At 44.3% G+C, this 14,421-nt stretch overlaps 1 protein-coding gene across 2 annotated transcripts in view; it reads right to left on the bottom strand.

Annotated features, from left to right (window-relative positions):
* ANTXR1 (ANTXR cell adhesion molecule 1) overlaps positions 1-14,421 on the bottom strand; it is a 113,928-nt gene that overhangs the window by 17,208 nt on the left and 82,299 nt on the right. For both annotated transcript variants that reach the window (XR_012778711.1, XM_075523813.1), the window contains exon 17: positions 7,679-7,759. Coding sequence is in view for 1 of the 2 variants with exons in the window: in XM_075523813.1 (XP_075379928.1) it covers positions 7,679-7,759 (81 nt within the window). In the remaining variant the exon portion in view is untranslated. The remainder of the gene's footprint in view (positions 1-7,678; positions 7,760-14,421) is intronic.

Below are 14,421 nucleotides of genomic sequence, written 5' to 3' on the forward strand. Positions count from 1 at the left end.
CAAGTTAGCTCCCGGTTCCCACTGAGTTTCTTCTTGTAACACTTCAGCTTGCAAAAGAAAAACAAACCATGTAAGAAACACTGCCAGAATTCTACTTTAAACTATCTGAGCATCGTACATACATAAAATGTACAGACCTGAACCTCCAAACCCTGAATCTCTGTACTGTTAGCATCACATTGTAACCATGTGAACCCACAGGCCACTGTGCAAACCTAGACACATACCTGCAAATACAGCTCTCCCTGCCCACAGCCATGACTGTTGCTAATCCTTTAAATTTATTACCGAGTCCAGCCTTCATTTTCACAAATGCTTTGGGAAAGAAAATACATTGGATTAGCCTCATTTAGAGGACAGGAAAAGCCTCTGAGAAATGGAAGGTGATTAAGTGGCTTGGTCAAGGTCACTCCGTCAGCGGCAGAGACTGGAGCGACTCTAGGCTTCGACTCCCAGTCTAGCGCCCAAACCTCAGATCTCCCTGCTGCCATAAGAGAATAGCCCACAAACCTCCAGCTCAGCTGGACATCTTTAGATCTAGAATTATAATAGCAGGATGCAAATTAAAAGACCTACCCATCTCTAGGCTTAAGACTTTCAGACCATTGTTGGCTGGGGTCGGACAGCTCTTTGCTGTCCCCCGTTGCACAGCTGTGTAGAGGGAGGCCCCGCTCGGCAGCGCTGGAGGGCATGCTCCAGTGATTCTCCAGAAATGCAGTGGGACTTCACATGCAGGAACACATGTTTGTGTTCAAACATGTGTTTGCAGAATTGGGCCCTTCACAAAAAACGGTCATTTGGGATGAATGGCTGATATAAGCCAGAGTGGTCATCTGAACTCCTTAGGCTGCACAAAACATTCACAGTGAAGCCTGAAATCAAGTTAACTGAGGTTTTGGCATTTCACTGTAATACAAAACATTAGTGTGATCGTCAGGCAGAGGGAGTTTTGTAAGCTTTTGTTGAAAAACAGTGCTTTTCTGTAGTGAAGATTCATGCAATTTGGCTGTAAATTTGTCTTATTTCATAGTCTGACTGTTCTGTTTATATTAAGATCAATTTTTTATGTCACCACATGCACACAAACATTCTTCCTTTCATAGTAAAAAGAACAATTGCGATTACTTTAATTGGGATATTTTCATGTATTCTGTAGCCTCATCCTCTCGTCATAACTAACCACAATTTGTGCCAGAACCATATCACTGAGATCTAACAAGATATGAGCTTATGTGATTTCACCAGTAAACTTGCAAAACTATACTAGTTCTGGAAAAAGCTCCTCTCCCTGCATCTTCGTTAATTTAGGTAGGATACACCTTTACACATAATTACACATAGTTTTGTTATACTTTTTCTCCATATTTATACCCATCTATATCTATATTTACCTATACAAACATAAAATGAAAATGCAATTAATGCAATGCAATAAAAATTTAAAATAGAATTTGCTCCCAGATTGAGATGTTTCTGGCCAAGTCTGAGCTTGAAACACATTCTAATAATCTCCCCATAAATTCCTGACGGAACAATGTTTATCTAGGAAATGCAACTGACACTTTGAAGAGACACTAATTATTTGGATCCTGTGCTTAGTGAGCAATTTGCACAAATAAGCATTCCATTACTCCATGATAAAAGCGATAAAGTTTTCTAAAAAATGTATGTATTTTTACATCACCCCTATCTGATGATGTTTCAAATGTAAAAATAACCTCATTAATGCTGACAAGAATGCAAACCTAGTCTCTCGAAAATGTGAGAAGACCACAGGAATCCCATGTGACTCTGACTTCCTTGCCTTATTGGAAACATCTGTGTCTGTTGGTAACCTCAGACCATTTCCAGGTTTGACTCCAAAAAAGGAATTTCATAACCTTTTTGTGCATCTCAGCCTCTCGGGGTGCACTTCAAAACAGGTCCCGAACATCCCTCTCTTTTCCTTTTGCTTTGGGATAAAAGATGCCTTTTTAAAAGCCTTCTGCAAACCAGACCAAAGTTTGCTTCATGGTTTGTTCTTGCAAATGCAGATAGGCACGTGGCCAGTTGTTGCAGATATAACAACATGCTGATCAGGACCTGTTGCTGATATCAAAAGCCATAGCTTTCACAGAGCTAGAGTGGTCAAAGCCAGGTAAGACTCTGGCTCAGGCTGCTGCCACACTATGGGCAGGCATCCTTTCTGGCAGTTCCCCTTGAAGAGGTCTCAGCTCTCTGTTGTCCAGAAACGTCTAACCCTGTATCCAGCACTTACTAGTCAGTTATTTCTATAACTGTACCTTTTGCAGTGAAGCAGCAGCCCTAGGACAAGGCATCTCAACCTTGATTCAAGGGTTCAGGGCACGAAGAGACAAGAGGCAGAGAGAAGGGATTGTTTGAGGTCACACAGAGGAGGAGGACCGGAATCTAAGCTTCAGTCCCCACATTATCCACTGCAATGTATATAAATTGCAAATGTATTAGTCCCTACCCTCGAACCAATGTCTTGTTACAGACTAATGTGAACTCCAGGGCAGGGGACGTCTTGCTTGACAATTTGTATGGTACCTAGGAAGCTGCGTGGGGCTACAGCAGATAAAAGGTAACAATTAGTCAACACAGCGTTTGAAGCTGAATCCATGTTTCATTCTACACAAGCCATCTTTTTGAACAGCTCAGCTAATGTGCTGGCAGCGGATAAAGTAACTGATTATAGCAAGGGATTGCTTATATATGAAAATGATGTAACCCTGGGATTAAGTCCAATTCCTTTTCAGGCTCCAAAGCAGAGATGTCTTTCAGTTATTTTTCACCTGGCTTCACTTTTTTATGTTGACCAGTGTGTGAATTAAGGTGCCCGTTTGGTACAACACCAAGAGTCTGAAATGGGCTTCCTTCTTTCCTTCAGGAAAGAGAAGGAAGGAGGTACAAATTGCTTTCAAAACAGCTCCTCCTTGTAGCTTTTAGGAATATCATATGGTCAAAGACTCCTGTCTGCAAATTTCAGGCTCCTCTTTACTAGCCATAAATTTTGCCTGCAAGGGTTTAAATATTTATCTAGGCTGAGAATGCACCATGTGGTGGGTTTTTAATCTGGTGGCTCTGTTTGAGGCTGCTGGTTACTGTAGGATGCTTTGCTAATCACTTGTTCTCTCATTCCCAGGGCAAGTCCATGCTGTAGAGACTGCTAGGGCTGGCAGTTTGTACGTAGCTGGCAGCGTGGGCATGCTAGTTTGCTGCTAAGTAACTCTGAAGTATTTATTCAGCTTGTGTCGTGAAGTCTACACTGAGCAGCTGCACGGGATGATTGACACTGAGCTAGTTAGTCTGAAACTCCTCTGGGTGACTGCCAGGTAGACGAACCAGAGTGCCCAGCCCAGCCTCCATTGCCTATCATTCCTGCAGAGGACCTGGGATAGGAGTGATGGGTGGCCTGGTCCCGTACGGCACAGCAGACAGCACGCACCGCAGCACCCTGTGAAAGGATGGTGTCGGGATGAAGTTAGGCAGTCAGGAAAAAGCTGGAAAGCTGAAGCCACCCTGCCTTGTGCAGCAATACCTCAAAGCCCTGCATCTGTCTGCCTGAAGCTTCCTGTCTTCTGCAGCTGGCAAGGCTGGGTTTACACCAGTGCATCAGGGCTGAAGTTTCAAACCGTCTGTGCCTCCACTTTAAAACCACACGACTGGCGTGGAGTTGTCAGTACCAGCTCTGATGGGCCCCCTTTGCTGACAAGCTGAGTAGAGCACTCCTTTACCTACGCTTCCCAGTAGAACAGGATCAAATCCAAATTTGCCAGTGGACCGCTATGAAAGCCTGCAGACTTGCCGCTGAAGATTTTGCAGCCTGGTGAGGACCAAGTCTGTCCTTGCTGTGCCCCTGGTCCACGCTGCCTGGTCCAAAGGAGCTATTTGGAATCACATGGAGAGGCCACAGGATTTTGTAGCTGAGCTCACCACTGCCAAAACAACTCTTACAGCTCTACCCCGCTGGCTAATCTTTAGCGCTGGCAAACCCTACACCAGAAACACATGGCTGGGAGAGCATCTAGGTGTCTGTGTGGGAATGTGCAGGGCTGCCTGGGTGTGAATGTCCTCCACAGTGCTGTCCTTCAGCATCTCCTGCACTAAGAACATCTAAACCTGTTGGATACAGCCAGTTGGCCTCAGTCCGCCTGTCAGGTCAAGGAGGTGACGTGCCATATCTCAGAGCACTGTGTCAAAAGACACCTTCCCCACACCAGCTGTCAGCCATCAGACATACCATGTGCTTGGTGGTATCCCTGGCATGTGACCAGGTGTACAAATGTGCCTGCTAAGTGACCCAGTGCACAGGCCACACACCCATCACAAAAGCGGTCCTGTCTTTGGACAGCAGAGGGTTGACATGCTGTTGCTGTGAGTGTTGTTGCAAGCCGGAGAGATGCCAAGAGCTATGTCCCAGGTTGGATAAAGGAAATGATGAACACATTATTAAACTTAGATTATCAAACATCCACTTCAGAGGAAGGGCTGTGTTTATAAGTAATCCAGAGGCACTCTCGTTGTGATACTGGTGAAAAGTCTCCAAGCTAATGGCAGGGATTGGATCCAAGCTCATCAAAACCAGCCCTCACTTCCTGGGCGGGGGATTCTGGCTCCACTGTGGTTTGCATGTGTAGAAATTTCCCATCATTTCAGTGCAACACATCCCATCCTTTTCTTTTGCAACACTGTCCTACAGACACAGGTTTTGTTTTGAAAAAGATTTTCTGTGGAATTGCTCCTTTTCCTTGATATTTTTTCTTGCAAGGAAAGCAAACTGTTCACACTGACTCAGGACTACCTGCATTGAAGGCACTGACAGCTGCAGTCAACACTGGCAGATGTTTCCATGCTGCCGTCCCCATCAATTCAGCACTGACCTTCCCACTGGATTTCCAATCCCACCAGAACAGTAATGTGTTTTATGAGATAATATTTGATGATTGCTGACTTGGGAGAAGCCACTAGCCTTAAAGTAGCCTGAATCATGAAGCCTTTGTATCCTAAGGTTTGGACACACATTTAAATTTCTCGTAGAACAGTGGCACAGAGAAGAATAGAGGGAGATTGGCAGGGATCAACTACGGCTTAGTCTCCTTATTTTGTGAGGTGCAAATTTGGCAACTATTTTGCAGCCTTTTGCTTTTCTTTTTGACTAATTTGTCTCCCAAGGCACAGTCATAGATTGTGGTAGTTCAGTTAACAGCAATATTGCCTCATCCCTTCCCAGTGCCTTGCACAGAAGCCTCTAAATGTTGTAAAGCCAACCTTCCTAATGCCCAGCTCTGGTAAAATCACTTTCTATGTCTACAAGGGAAAAAGTGAGGTATGACGGACTAAAACTAGCATCGAAATCATGGGGAATGTCCATAGCAAGATGGGAGATGACTCAGAAATTGCAAAGCTGAACGCAGTGCTTGAAAGCTAGATTCTTCTCTCTACTTTAAATCTGAAGTAGGGAAACAAAAACCTCACATTTTTGCTGAATAGGGGAGGGGAAAACCCTACCTAATTCTGCCATTTCAGCTGTGTAAACTAATGAAAGTCATTTTAGTGTTTTACAGTGTGTTCTCATGTTGGTTTTGCCCGTACTGTTGGGGGTGACATCACCTGGTAGTTATGTCACTACTGTAAAGGAATAAACATAAACTGCTCACTTAAGTCTGAAAGCGATTAAAAACATCAAGAGGGTCACACATGGTTATTCGAAGACAACTAACACTCAGGCTCATAGTTTTGTTTACACAAAGGAAAACAAATGTTCTAGGAGCAGTTTACGCTCACAGAAAGTCCGAGAAGCACTTCATATCTACACAGGAAAATGCCCAAACATTTACAAGTCTTCCAGGAGTCAGCTGGAGAGAAACAGGTATTTTAGCAGCTATAAGCCTGGCTGCATTTTCAGCCAGCTTCTCTTTCACGCTAAATTATACTTGCACCCAACTCAGAGATCCTTTATAGCACAATAGAATCATAAAGAGCTTAATTTACTTCAAGGCTGGATCATATACCACCTATATGGGCTAATTCTGCTATCGCTTATGCTGACAGGACACAGAATGGCATGTCTAAGAGATACATCACCAAAAAGGGATGGAGCCTGCTGTCAGTTGCACTAATATAAATTGCTGTTAACTGTATCGGCCTCAGTTAAACTGCTCTGGATTTTCCCCAGCGTAAAGGGAAGTGGCATCTTTCATGTAAATAATCTTAGCTTGTCAAGTCAAAAAAGTTATTCACAGCATAGGCATTCTTCAAACCCTCATTTCTGTGGGAAAATTGCCAGGCATTAGCAACCTGTATGTTATGAACTTTTCTCCCAGAAATCAGTATCACACTCAGTGAAGACATTTTAGCAAATCTTCCCCCTGAAGGAACAAAACATTAAACATTTTTATTCACAAAAGTCCATTGGTCCTGTATTCAATGGAAAACCTTACAGGGAGCCAAATGTTACAGAACTATGATTCTCCACCAAAAAATTACACTGTTGTTTCTTGAAGCTTTCACAATGCTACAGTTACTTACGCTTTGGGCCAAATATATTCCCGAAGCAACTCCAAGCTCCTTTGTTGATTTATGTCAGAGGTGTGTAAACTGACCGCATAAGACATGAATGAATGATGAATGGTGAATACGGACAGGGGCTCAGAGAGATATCGAATCTCCACGCTTGGAGATATTAAAAATTGGACTGGGAACAGCCCTGGGCAACTGGGTGTAACCATCTAAATTGCCAGGAGTTAGGAGCTGTCTTATGGCTACCACAGGGATTTCAGTTCACCCATGTTGTGTACCCTGAACACACACTAAATTTGCAAAGCTCAGGTGCAGCTCTCATGCTCCCTTTCCCAGCTGCATGTCCCTGTGTGTCTGCGGGGTGCTTAGAGCTGAACACAACACGTGAGTGTGTGTTGGCCACTTCAGTGCTCAGCTAGGTACCTCTAGAGATAGTTCGGGATAACGATCCTGAAATTATGTAGAAAGGACCCAGACAGTTAATTCCACTGAAAAGGAGGAGATTAGTACCTTGGAGATGAGAGGTAGCTCTGTAGTATCCTGCTGTCATAGACAGTATCATTCCTGTAAAGTGACATTAGTCTATTCTCTTCAGTGGCTTCTGCTTCCACCCATAAGCACACACTAATGTATAGAAATTTGCATGAACCCAGTTTTTACTAGAAATATATGGCAATACTTCCTGCCTCTCACAGAACAGTCTAAACCTCATTCTGCAAACTTTGCTTTGTAAAAGTGCCCATGAAGTTTAAATTTATGTAGCAAAAAAAAAATGTATATATATATTTATGTATGTTCAGAGTTTTATTCCAGAATGTAAGATTTTAAGGAATGAAAATATGCAGAAATATCCCTTACTATTCATTAGAATTACTTATGTAATGAACTGAAAGCAGCTATATTATCTAAGAGCAAGACTATACTGGGCTCTTCGATGGGTATTTTTGTCACTGCACCTGGACAGTTTTCATACCTGAAACTGTATCAGTCAAACTGCATGAACTGCAGTTGCAAACAAAGCTGACAGATGTGACTGAATTTTTGTTTCTAAGCTGTCGTGAGTATCTGCCTTCAATCCCATATGTAAAGGCAGGCAGAAACTTTAGAGGGATTTTATTTTTCCCTAGCTGTAAAAAAATGTTCTGAGGCACAGTACCTTGTCTCCTGGCTGCGGGCGCATCACAGATACACGGTCGTAACCTTTCCGCAGCAAGACCCAGAGAGCATCCAATTTCCCCTGCAATCAAAAGAAACACAGTGTTATCTTCTGTGCAAGAACAAGTGCGCTGTGCAAAGTGCAGTGCAGGGACAATGCAGCTTAGACCTACTCATTTTTTTACTTAATCATTTCCTGTGCTTGTACAGGGTGCTGGAGAGCAATGTTTTCCCTCACAGAAACTCGCTCCGAACTTGCTGCAAGTGCAAAGGAAGAGGCTTTCAGATGAGCAATAAGCAGGTACGTCTGACAGTCAACCAGTATCCATGTGTCTAGCCTTTATGTATTCTTCTGAAAATCTCCAAAGGTAATAGGTGACTTAGATGCCTCCTGGGCTGAGAGTCTAACATCTACTCAGCTCCTGACATTGTTGCTAGCAAAATGCTAAATCAATGCAGAAAGCGATCAGGTGAATTTATACAATGCATTTCGTAACTATTCTTCCTCCTCCTCTGGCTGGCTGAGTGGCTTGGCTCTAGCTCTAGGTGACCACTGTGACACATGAGGAATAATTTTGATTTATATCTCAAAACAATCTGCTGGGGAGGACTGACTGAAAAACCGTCTCTCCACACAGCCAAGACAGCTGCGTCACAGCTAGGTGCTGTGTAACGACCCACTTAATCTTTCATGTCAGCTACATGCTAGCAAGAGAGCATCAGGTTACTGGGTCTCACGCAAGCTCCCCAGTCCCACCCCGTATGTCAGTTAATGCTTGTGTCTTTTCCAGGCAATAACACACATCTTTCAAAGTCCTCCCTTCCTCTGAGCTCAGCGTCAGCTGCCCTACAGATGCCACCCTCAACACTTTGCACTGGTTTTGACAAGCTGTTCACCTCACTGTGTGGTCTCATACCCAACAGCCTGTACCCAAATGCACGCGTGTGCACATGCACAGAGCCAGATGAGTTTTGCTGAAAACCCAGCGTGGTGAAATCTCTTGTTGACAGAAAGTTTGGTTGAGGTGTGGGGTCGGATCCTCCCTGCCATTCCTGCAATGCTTCTCTGCAATGCAGACAAAGCGCTCATTCCCGATTGAAATTCAGCAGCAACACAAAATGCCAAGCTTGCGGTTATTTTCCAAATGAGCTGAACAAGGCCAGAAGGAGCAGCACAGGGCTCGGCAATGTAGAAATATCCACCTAATCATCTGCTCTGAAACATACATCTGCTGCTGAAGGATTCCCTGCTATATCCCCACTCTAATAGGCCAGGGTTTCACTTTCAAAATGGATTCAGCTTCTGGGAGATCTGCAGAAGGCTTTACGCAAGTGCAGCATGTTGGCTGGCTCAGTGGAAAGCTACAGACATATTACAAGCTGAAGATTAATTTATCAAACTCTCTTCACATTAACTTCATTTGACCCTGGGTCTGTTAAGTGCATGATACCCAGAGATTTGTGAAAATTTCTTGAGAGGGTTAACAACAGACAGTATTTATTAAGCTTTCCATTAGTATTGTTTCGAATGCTACAAATGCTGTGATATTATATCAGGCACCATGAGTGAAACCCCTACCAGTAAAAGTCAGTAAACTTTATTGTATCTGCAGAGATGGAGACAAGCTACTCTGAGAATGTACAACGTTGTCCCTTGGTACAAAACTATTTCCTGTGGTCAACAGGATCAAATCCAAAGAGCTAGCTAGCCCTGACTAGACTCAGAAACTCATGGATGATCGCTACCTGTTTCCTGGAAATAAAGACTACAAAAATTTTATGATAGCAGAATTGCCTCATATAACTATCATGGGACAAAATTAAGCAAATGGAAATGTAAGCTGACTATTGCAGTAGTGGTGGGAAAAGAGCAAGTAGCTTCATTAACAGTGAGGAAGCTTGCTTTCCTGAGAGCTTGGGTCTCATGGCTGATACTAAGGGTCCTGCCCGACTAACCTGATCTCCTTCTATGACAAGGTGACCGCCTAGTGGATGAGGGAAAGGGTGTTGTCTACCTAGACTTTGGTAAAGCCTTTAACACCGCTTCCCACAGCATTCTCCTGGAGAAACTGGCTGCTCAGGGCTTGGATGGGCATACGCTTCGCTGGCAGGATGGCCGGACCCAAAGAGTGGTGGTGAATGGAGTTAAATCCAGTTGGGGGCCAGTCACAAGTGGTGTTCCACAGGGCTCAGTACTGAGGCCAGTTCTGTGTAATGTCTTTATCAATGGTCTGGACGAGGGGATCAAGTGCACCCTCAGTAAGTTTGCAGATGACACCAAGTTGTGCGGGAGTGTTGATCTGCTTGAGGGTAGGAAGGCTCTGCAGAGGGATCTGGACAGGCTGGATCGATGGGCTGAGGCCAATTGTATGAGGTTCAACACGTCTGAGTGTCAGGTCCTGCACTTGGGCCACAACAATCCCATGCAACGCTACAGGCGTGTGGAAGAGTGGCTGGAAAGCTGCCCGGTGGAAAAGGACCTGGGGGTGTTGGTCTACAGCTGGCTGAACATGAGCCAGCAGTGTGCCCAGGTGGCCAAGAAGAAATGTCTGGCTTGTATCAGCACTAGTGTGGCCAGCAGGACTAGGGCAGTGATCGTCCCCTTGTACTCAGCACTGGTGAGGCCGCACCTTGAATACTGTGTTCAGTTTTGGGCCCCCCACTACAAGAGAGACATTGAGGGGCTGGAGCGAGTCCAGAGAAAGGCAACGAAGGTGGTGAATGGTCTAGAGCACAAGTCTGATGGGGAGCGGCTGAGGGAACTGGGGTTGTTTAGCCTGGAGAAAAGGAGGCTGAGGGGAGACCTCATCGCTCTCTACAACTACTTGAAAGGAGGCTGTAGCAAGGTGGGTCTTGGTCTCTTCTCCCAGGTAACAAGTGATAGGACGAGAGGAAATGGCCTCAAGTTGCGCCAGGGGAGGTTTAGATTGGATATTAGGAACAATTTCTTCACCAAAAGGGTTGTCAAGGATTGGAACAGGCTGCCCAGGGAAGCAGTTGGGTCACCATCCCTGGAGGTATTTAAAAGACGTTTGGATGAGGTGCCTGGGGACATGGTTTAGTGGTGGACTTGGCAGTGCTGGGTTAACGGTTGGACTTGATGATCTTAAAGGTCTTTTCCAACCTAAACGATTCTATGATTCTACGATTCTAAACTTCAGTGTCTGTGAAGGTGAGACCTTCCCGGCAGCCAGGGTATTTATTTTTCTGTGACCCTGGTTCTCTGGTATCTAATTAAAGACTCAATGCACTCAATGTATACTCCTCCTTTCATGGGGACACAGAGTCTTTCTCTTCCCTTTTCAAGAAACCATTAGGGCCGTAATCCTCTTTGAGACCTATATTCCTCAACCAGTGTGTTGAGCCAATGGTTCAAAGCTTATTTGGGAGTTGGAGGGACACATGGGTGGAGACAGACAGACACACAGAATGACTGTATAGATCTTGTTTCCATAGGATACTGGGGAAAAGACTTCCTAAGGTGAGAGCCAGGAAAGTCTGTTATTCTCAAAGGAAGAAGCAAGAAACACCCCTGTCAGACTCTTCTGCATTTGGACCACACAACCTCTTAGACCCAAGGGAAGCCATCCCTGTCTATCCCAATCCATCTTTCCCCCTCCATCAGAGCTGGCTGAAGCTCTTGATCTCCTGTCCCCTCTGACAACTTAAGACATAAGTACCTTTTTCTTCCATTTCTCCTTTAGGAAACCAGAGGGAAAATTACAACTTTCCATGGGACAAAAAAGTTCTTTTTACTCTGCAGTCCTAATTTCCCAGAGCCTACCAAGATTTCTTGGGAAAAGCCCAGAGCTCCATCTCTGGGAGTCTGAATGGAGCTTCAGGGTCTGCCTGAGACATCTGGGTGGAAGAGAGGGAGAGTGGATCATGGAAAAGATGATGTCGGTTGAAGAAATGAAAACAGCAATGCATTCACTTGGAAATGTAAACAATTCTGTGCTCTCTGGTGGATGGGCTGTGTCTCTGTGTTTGGGAACTCCTTTGCAATTAAAGCACAAGGTCGCTGGGAGGAAAAAAAAAAGTCTGGAGGCAAATAAAGCTTTGAGTCCTACTAGATATGAAGTCCAGAAAGAAGAAACAATCAAATGAAGGAGGGCATAGTTTCAGCCATTGCTTTAACATGAATGCATTCTCTTCCTGAATTCATGGTTAATTCAAGCACTGTATCAACCCTGGTCTAGTGAATGACCTGATACCTAGAGTGCTGCCGAGACCTGGTATCTGGTGGTGTCAGTTAGAGGCAGTTTTGTAAGCTGCCTATAAATCCAAGCTGCCCTTGGGCCTCTTCTAGCAAGGAAGCTGTACCATGTCAGCTTTGTAAATAGAGACAGGAGGGACAAAGGCTAGAAAATGTGCCAGGGACACATGGCTTAGTAAATGCTTAAGTAGCCTCCACTTAGGATTCACCTGAGGTTTCTTTTTGAGAGCACCAGTTGTTGCTTCAACGTCAGCCTTGAGGCAGGTCCTGCATGTGAGTTTTTGTGGATGAACAGTGAGTTTAGCCTTGTCTTGTGGTCCTTTATGCATTGTTTTTTAGAGACCGATAGTGGTCCTTTTGAAATCAAACAAGTCTTATAAATGCTCTGAGGAAGAGGAAGAAAGGAGAGGTAGCTAGGTAGACAGGTAGATAAAAGCAGAGGTAGAAATAGAGGTAGGAGGAAAGCTGCTAACCAAACCAAAGCATACAGAGCTGCATGGCTGGCTGTAGCAGGGAGCATGTCCTGAACCAAATTAAAACTAAAGGCATGGTCCTTTATGATCCTTCACTTGCATCTATGTTTTGTGCTGCCCCTCCCTCTCAGATGAACTGAGGATTTGGCAAGTTTCTTAAGAAGTTTTCAGACTTGTCATTCTCCTTGGATTATTTGCACTGACTTTTCAAACTGTTGAAATGATATTTTAAAAGCGGGATAATCCAGTTGGCATCGTGCTAAGAAGTAACAGCAGCAAATAAGAATAACAACAATAATAATAACCACAATCTGTTAAGTGTCAGCAGCCACATTTGGTTGCAAATAAATCTCTGGAGCATTTCAAAAAGCAATCTATCCACTCTCAGCTGTCTACCTACCTTATAGACGTTACTCTGGGAAGAGTAACAGAGGGAAGAAAAACTCCATCAGATAAAACTGGCAAAAGGCAGAACACTCTAAGTAAAGGCTGGCACTTGTGCTGCATGGAGAAAAGGAGGCCTGTTGGCCAGCAAGATGACTGGCCCTAAAATGTGAATTTCCTGGCTCTTTGTCAGATTCAAGCTACCTTGGTTCGCTGTTCCTGAGATTAATTCCTCGCCCTCCTCCTTTACTAATGATTTTTTTTTAAGTAGCTTGTTACATGCATATTTATTTACCTTCCGAAGAGGTGTTTCAACCAGTCCAGTGGAGCGGGTGGAAATTTAACATCTGCGTTAACCAAAGGAGCCGAGTGCACTTGGAGCATGGGGATGAGGGAAAATTTAAGCTGAGTATCAGGAGACATTTCCTATGGGTGAGGTCTGGTAGTCTGTGCAATATTCCCCCCTGAGAAGTGGTGGAAGCCTCCATGTTATTTTAAAAACCAGACTGGAAAAAGCAGTGAAGGATAGATTCAAATTAGCAGTCCTGCTTTGGCTGAGAGTACAGACCCAATGACCTAATAGGCTATCCCTCCTTGCCTCCCTCTGCCTCTTATGACTCTGTGATAGCTTCCCTGCATAACACAATGCAAATTCATCTTCATATGCTCACGTCTTCAGGACAAGAGCTTCTGCCAAGAGCGCTGATGAATTTTGCCAATTTTGCTAATTCCTTACTGCACAGGGAGAGTAATAGCAGGACCCCTGCTTCATAGGAATGATCCCCTCTGTTTTTGATGAGTGCTTATGATTGTACGTGGGCAGAGTGTTAGATACAGTTATCCTGACTGCATACACTGTCTTTTTGGGTGCAGTTCCATAAGGGGTGTGGTAGCAATTAATAATTAGGTAAATTCTTATCCACAGACAGACTCTGGCTGCTAAATACTATCCAGATGTGGAACATCCCAAAGTTATGGGAGTATTTGGATATGGGGTCTTGGATTGGAATTGTCCTTATACTGTATACAATTTGAATGGTAGATAAGAGAGATATTTCTAAAGGAATTACGAATATATATCACCCATGAGATACTCCTAATATTTGTAGGCCCCCTTTATAACTGAATTCTTGCTGTTACAAAGCAAAAGCTGTTCCTAGTCAGAGTCAGAACTGAACTTGAACCCTATATGCCTTGAATCTTTTCTCCAAGTCTCTCTTGAACTTTGGAGAATTTCCAGCTGGGACGCAGATCTGCAACAAACTTGACTCCTCTGTTCAGAACTGATTTCCTACCGTGCCGAATAAACTCTGAAAATTAACTGAAAGTCTCCTGAGGCTGTAATCCAACAGCGTGAACTGGTGAAGGAAGAGGGGAGAAACTCAGCAGTATCTTCTATGGGAAAGGACCCAGCTCAACTAACGATCTCAGGTAGTTGTACCCACATGGATTCCAGCTGCCTGAGTGTGCATTCAGGGCTCTCGGTACTAAAATCAGTGTTTCTGTCAGCTCCTTGGTGGTTAGAGTATAGCTTTGTGTGCTATGAACCCCTCTGACTGCAGCATGCAAGAAGCAACTTAGCTGCGTCTCTCAGCTGGATGAGGTCATTTCCATGAGCACACAGGAGGAGTGAAAAGTCTCCCAGATGGGACGAGTGTGCTTTACAAATGC

The sequence above is a fragment of the Mycteria americana genome, chromosome 23 (genome assembly GCF_035582795.1).
Source record: "Mycteria americana isolate JAX WOST 10 ecotype Jacksonville Zoo and Gardens chromosome 23, USCA_MyAme_1.0, whole genome shotgun sequence".
Taxonomy (NCBI): Eukaryota; Metazoa; Chordata; class Aves; order Ciconiiformes; family Ciconiidae; genus Mycteria; species Mycteria americana.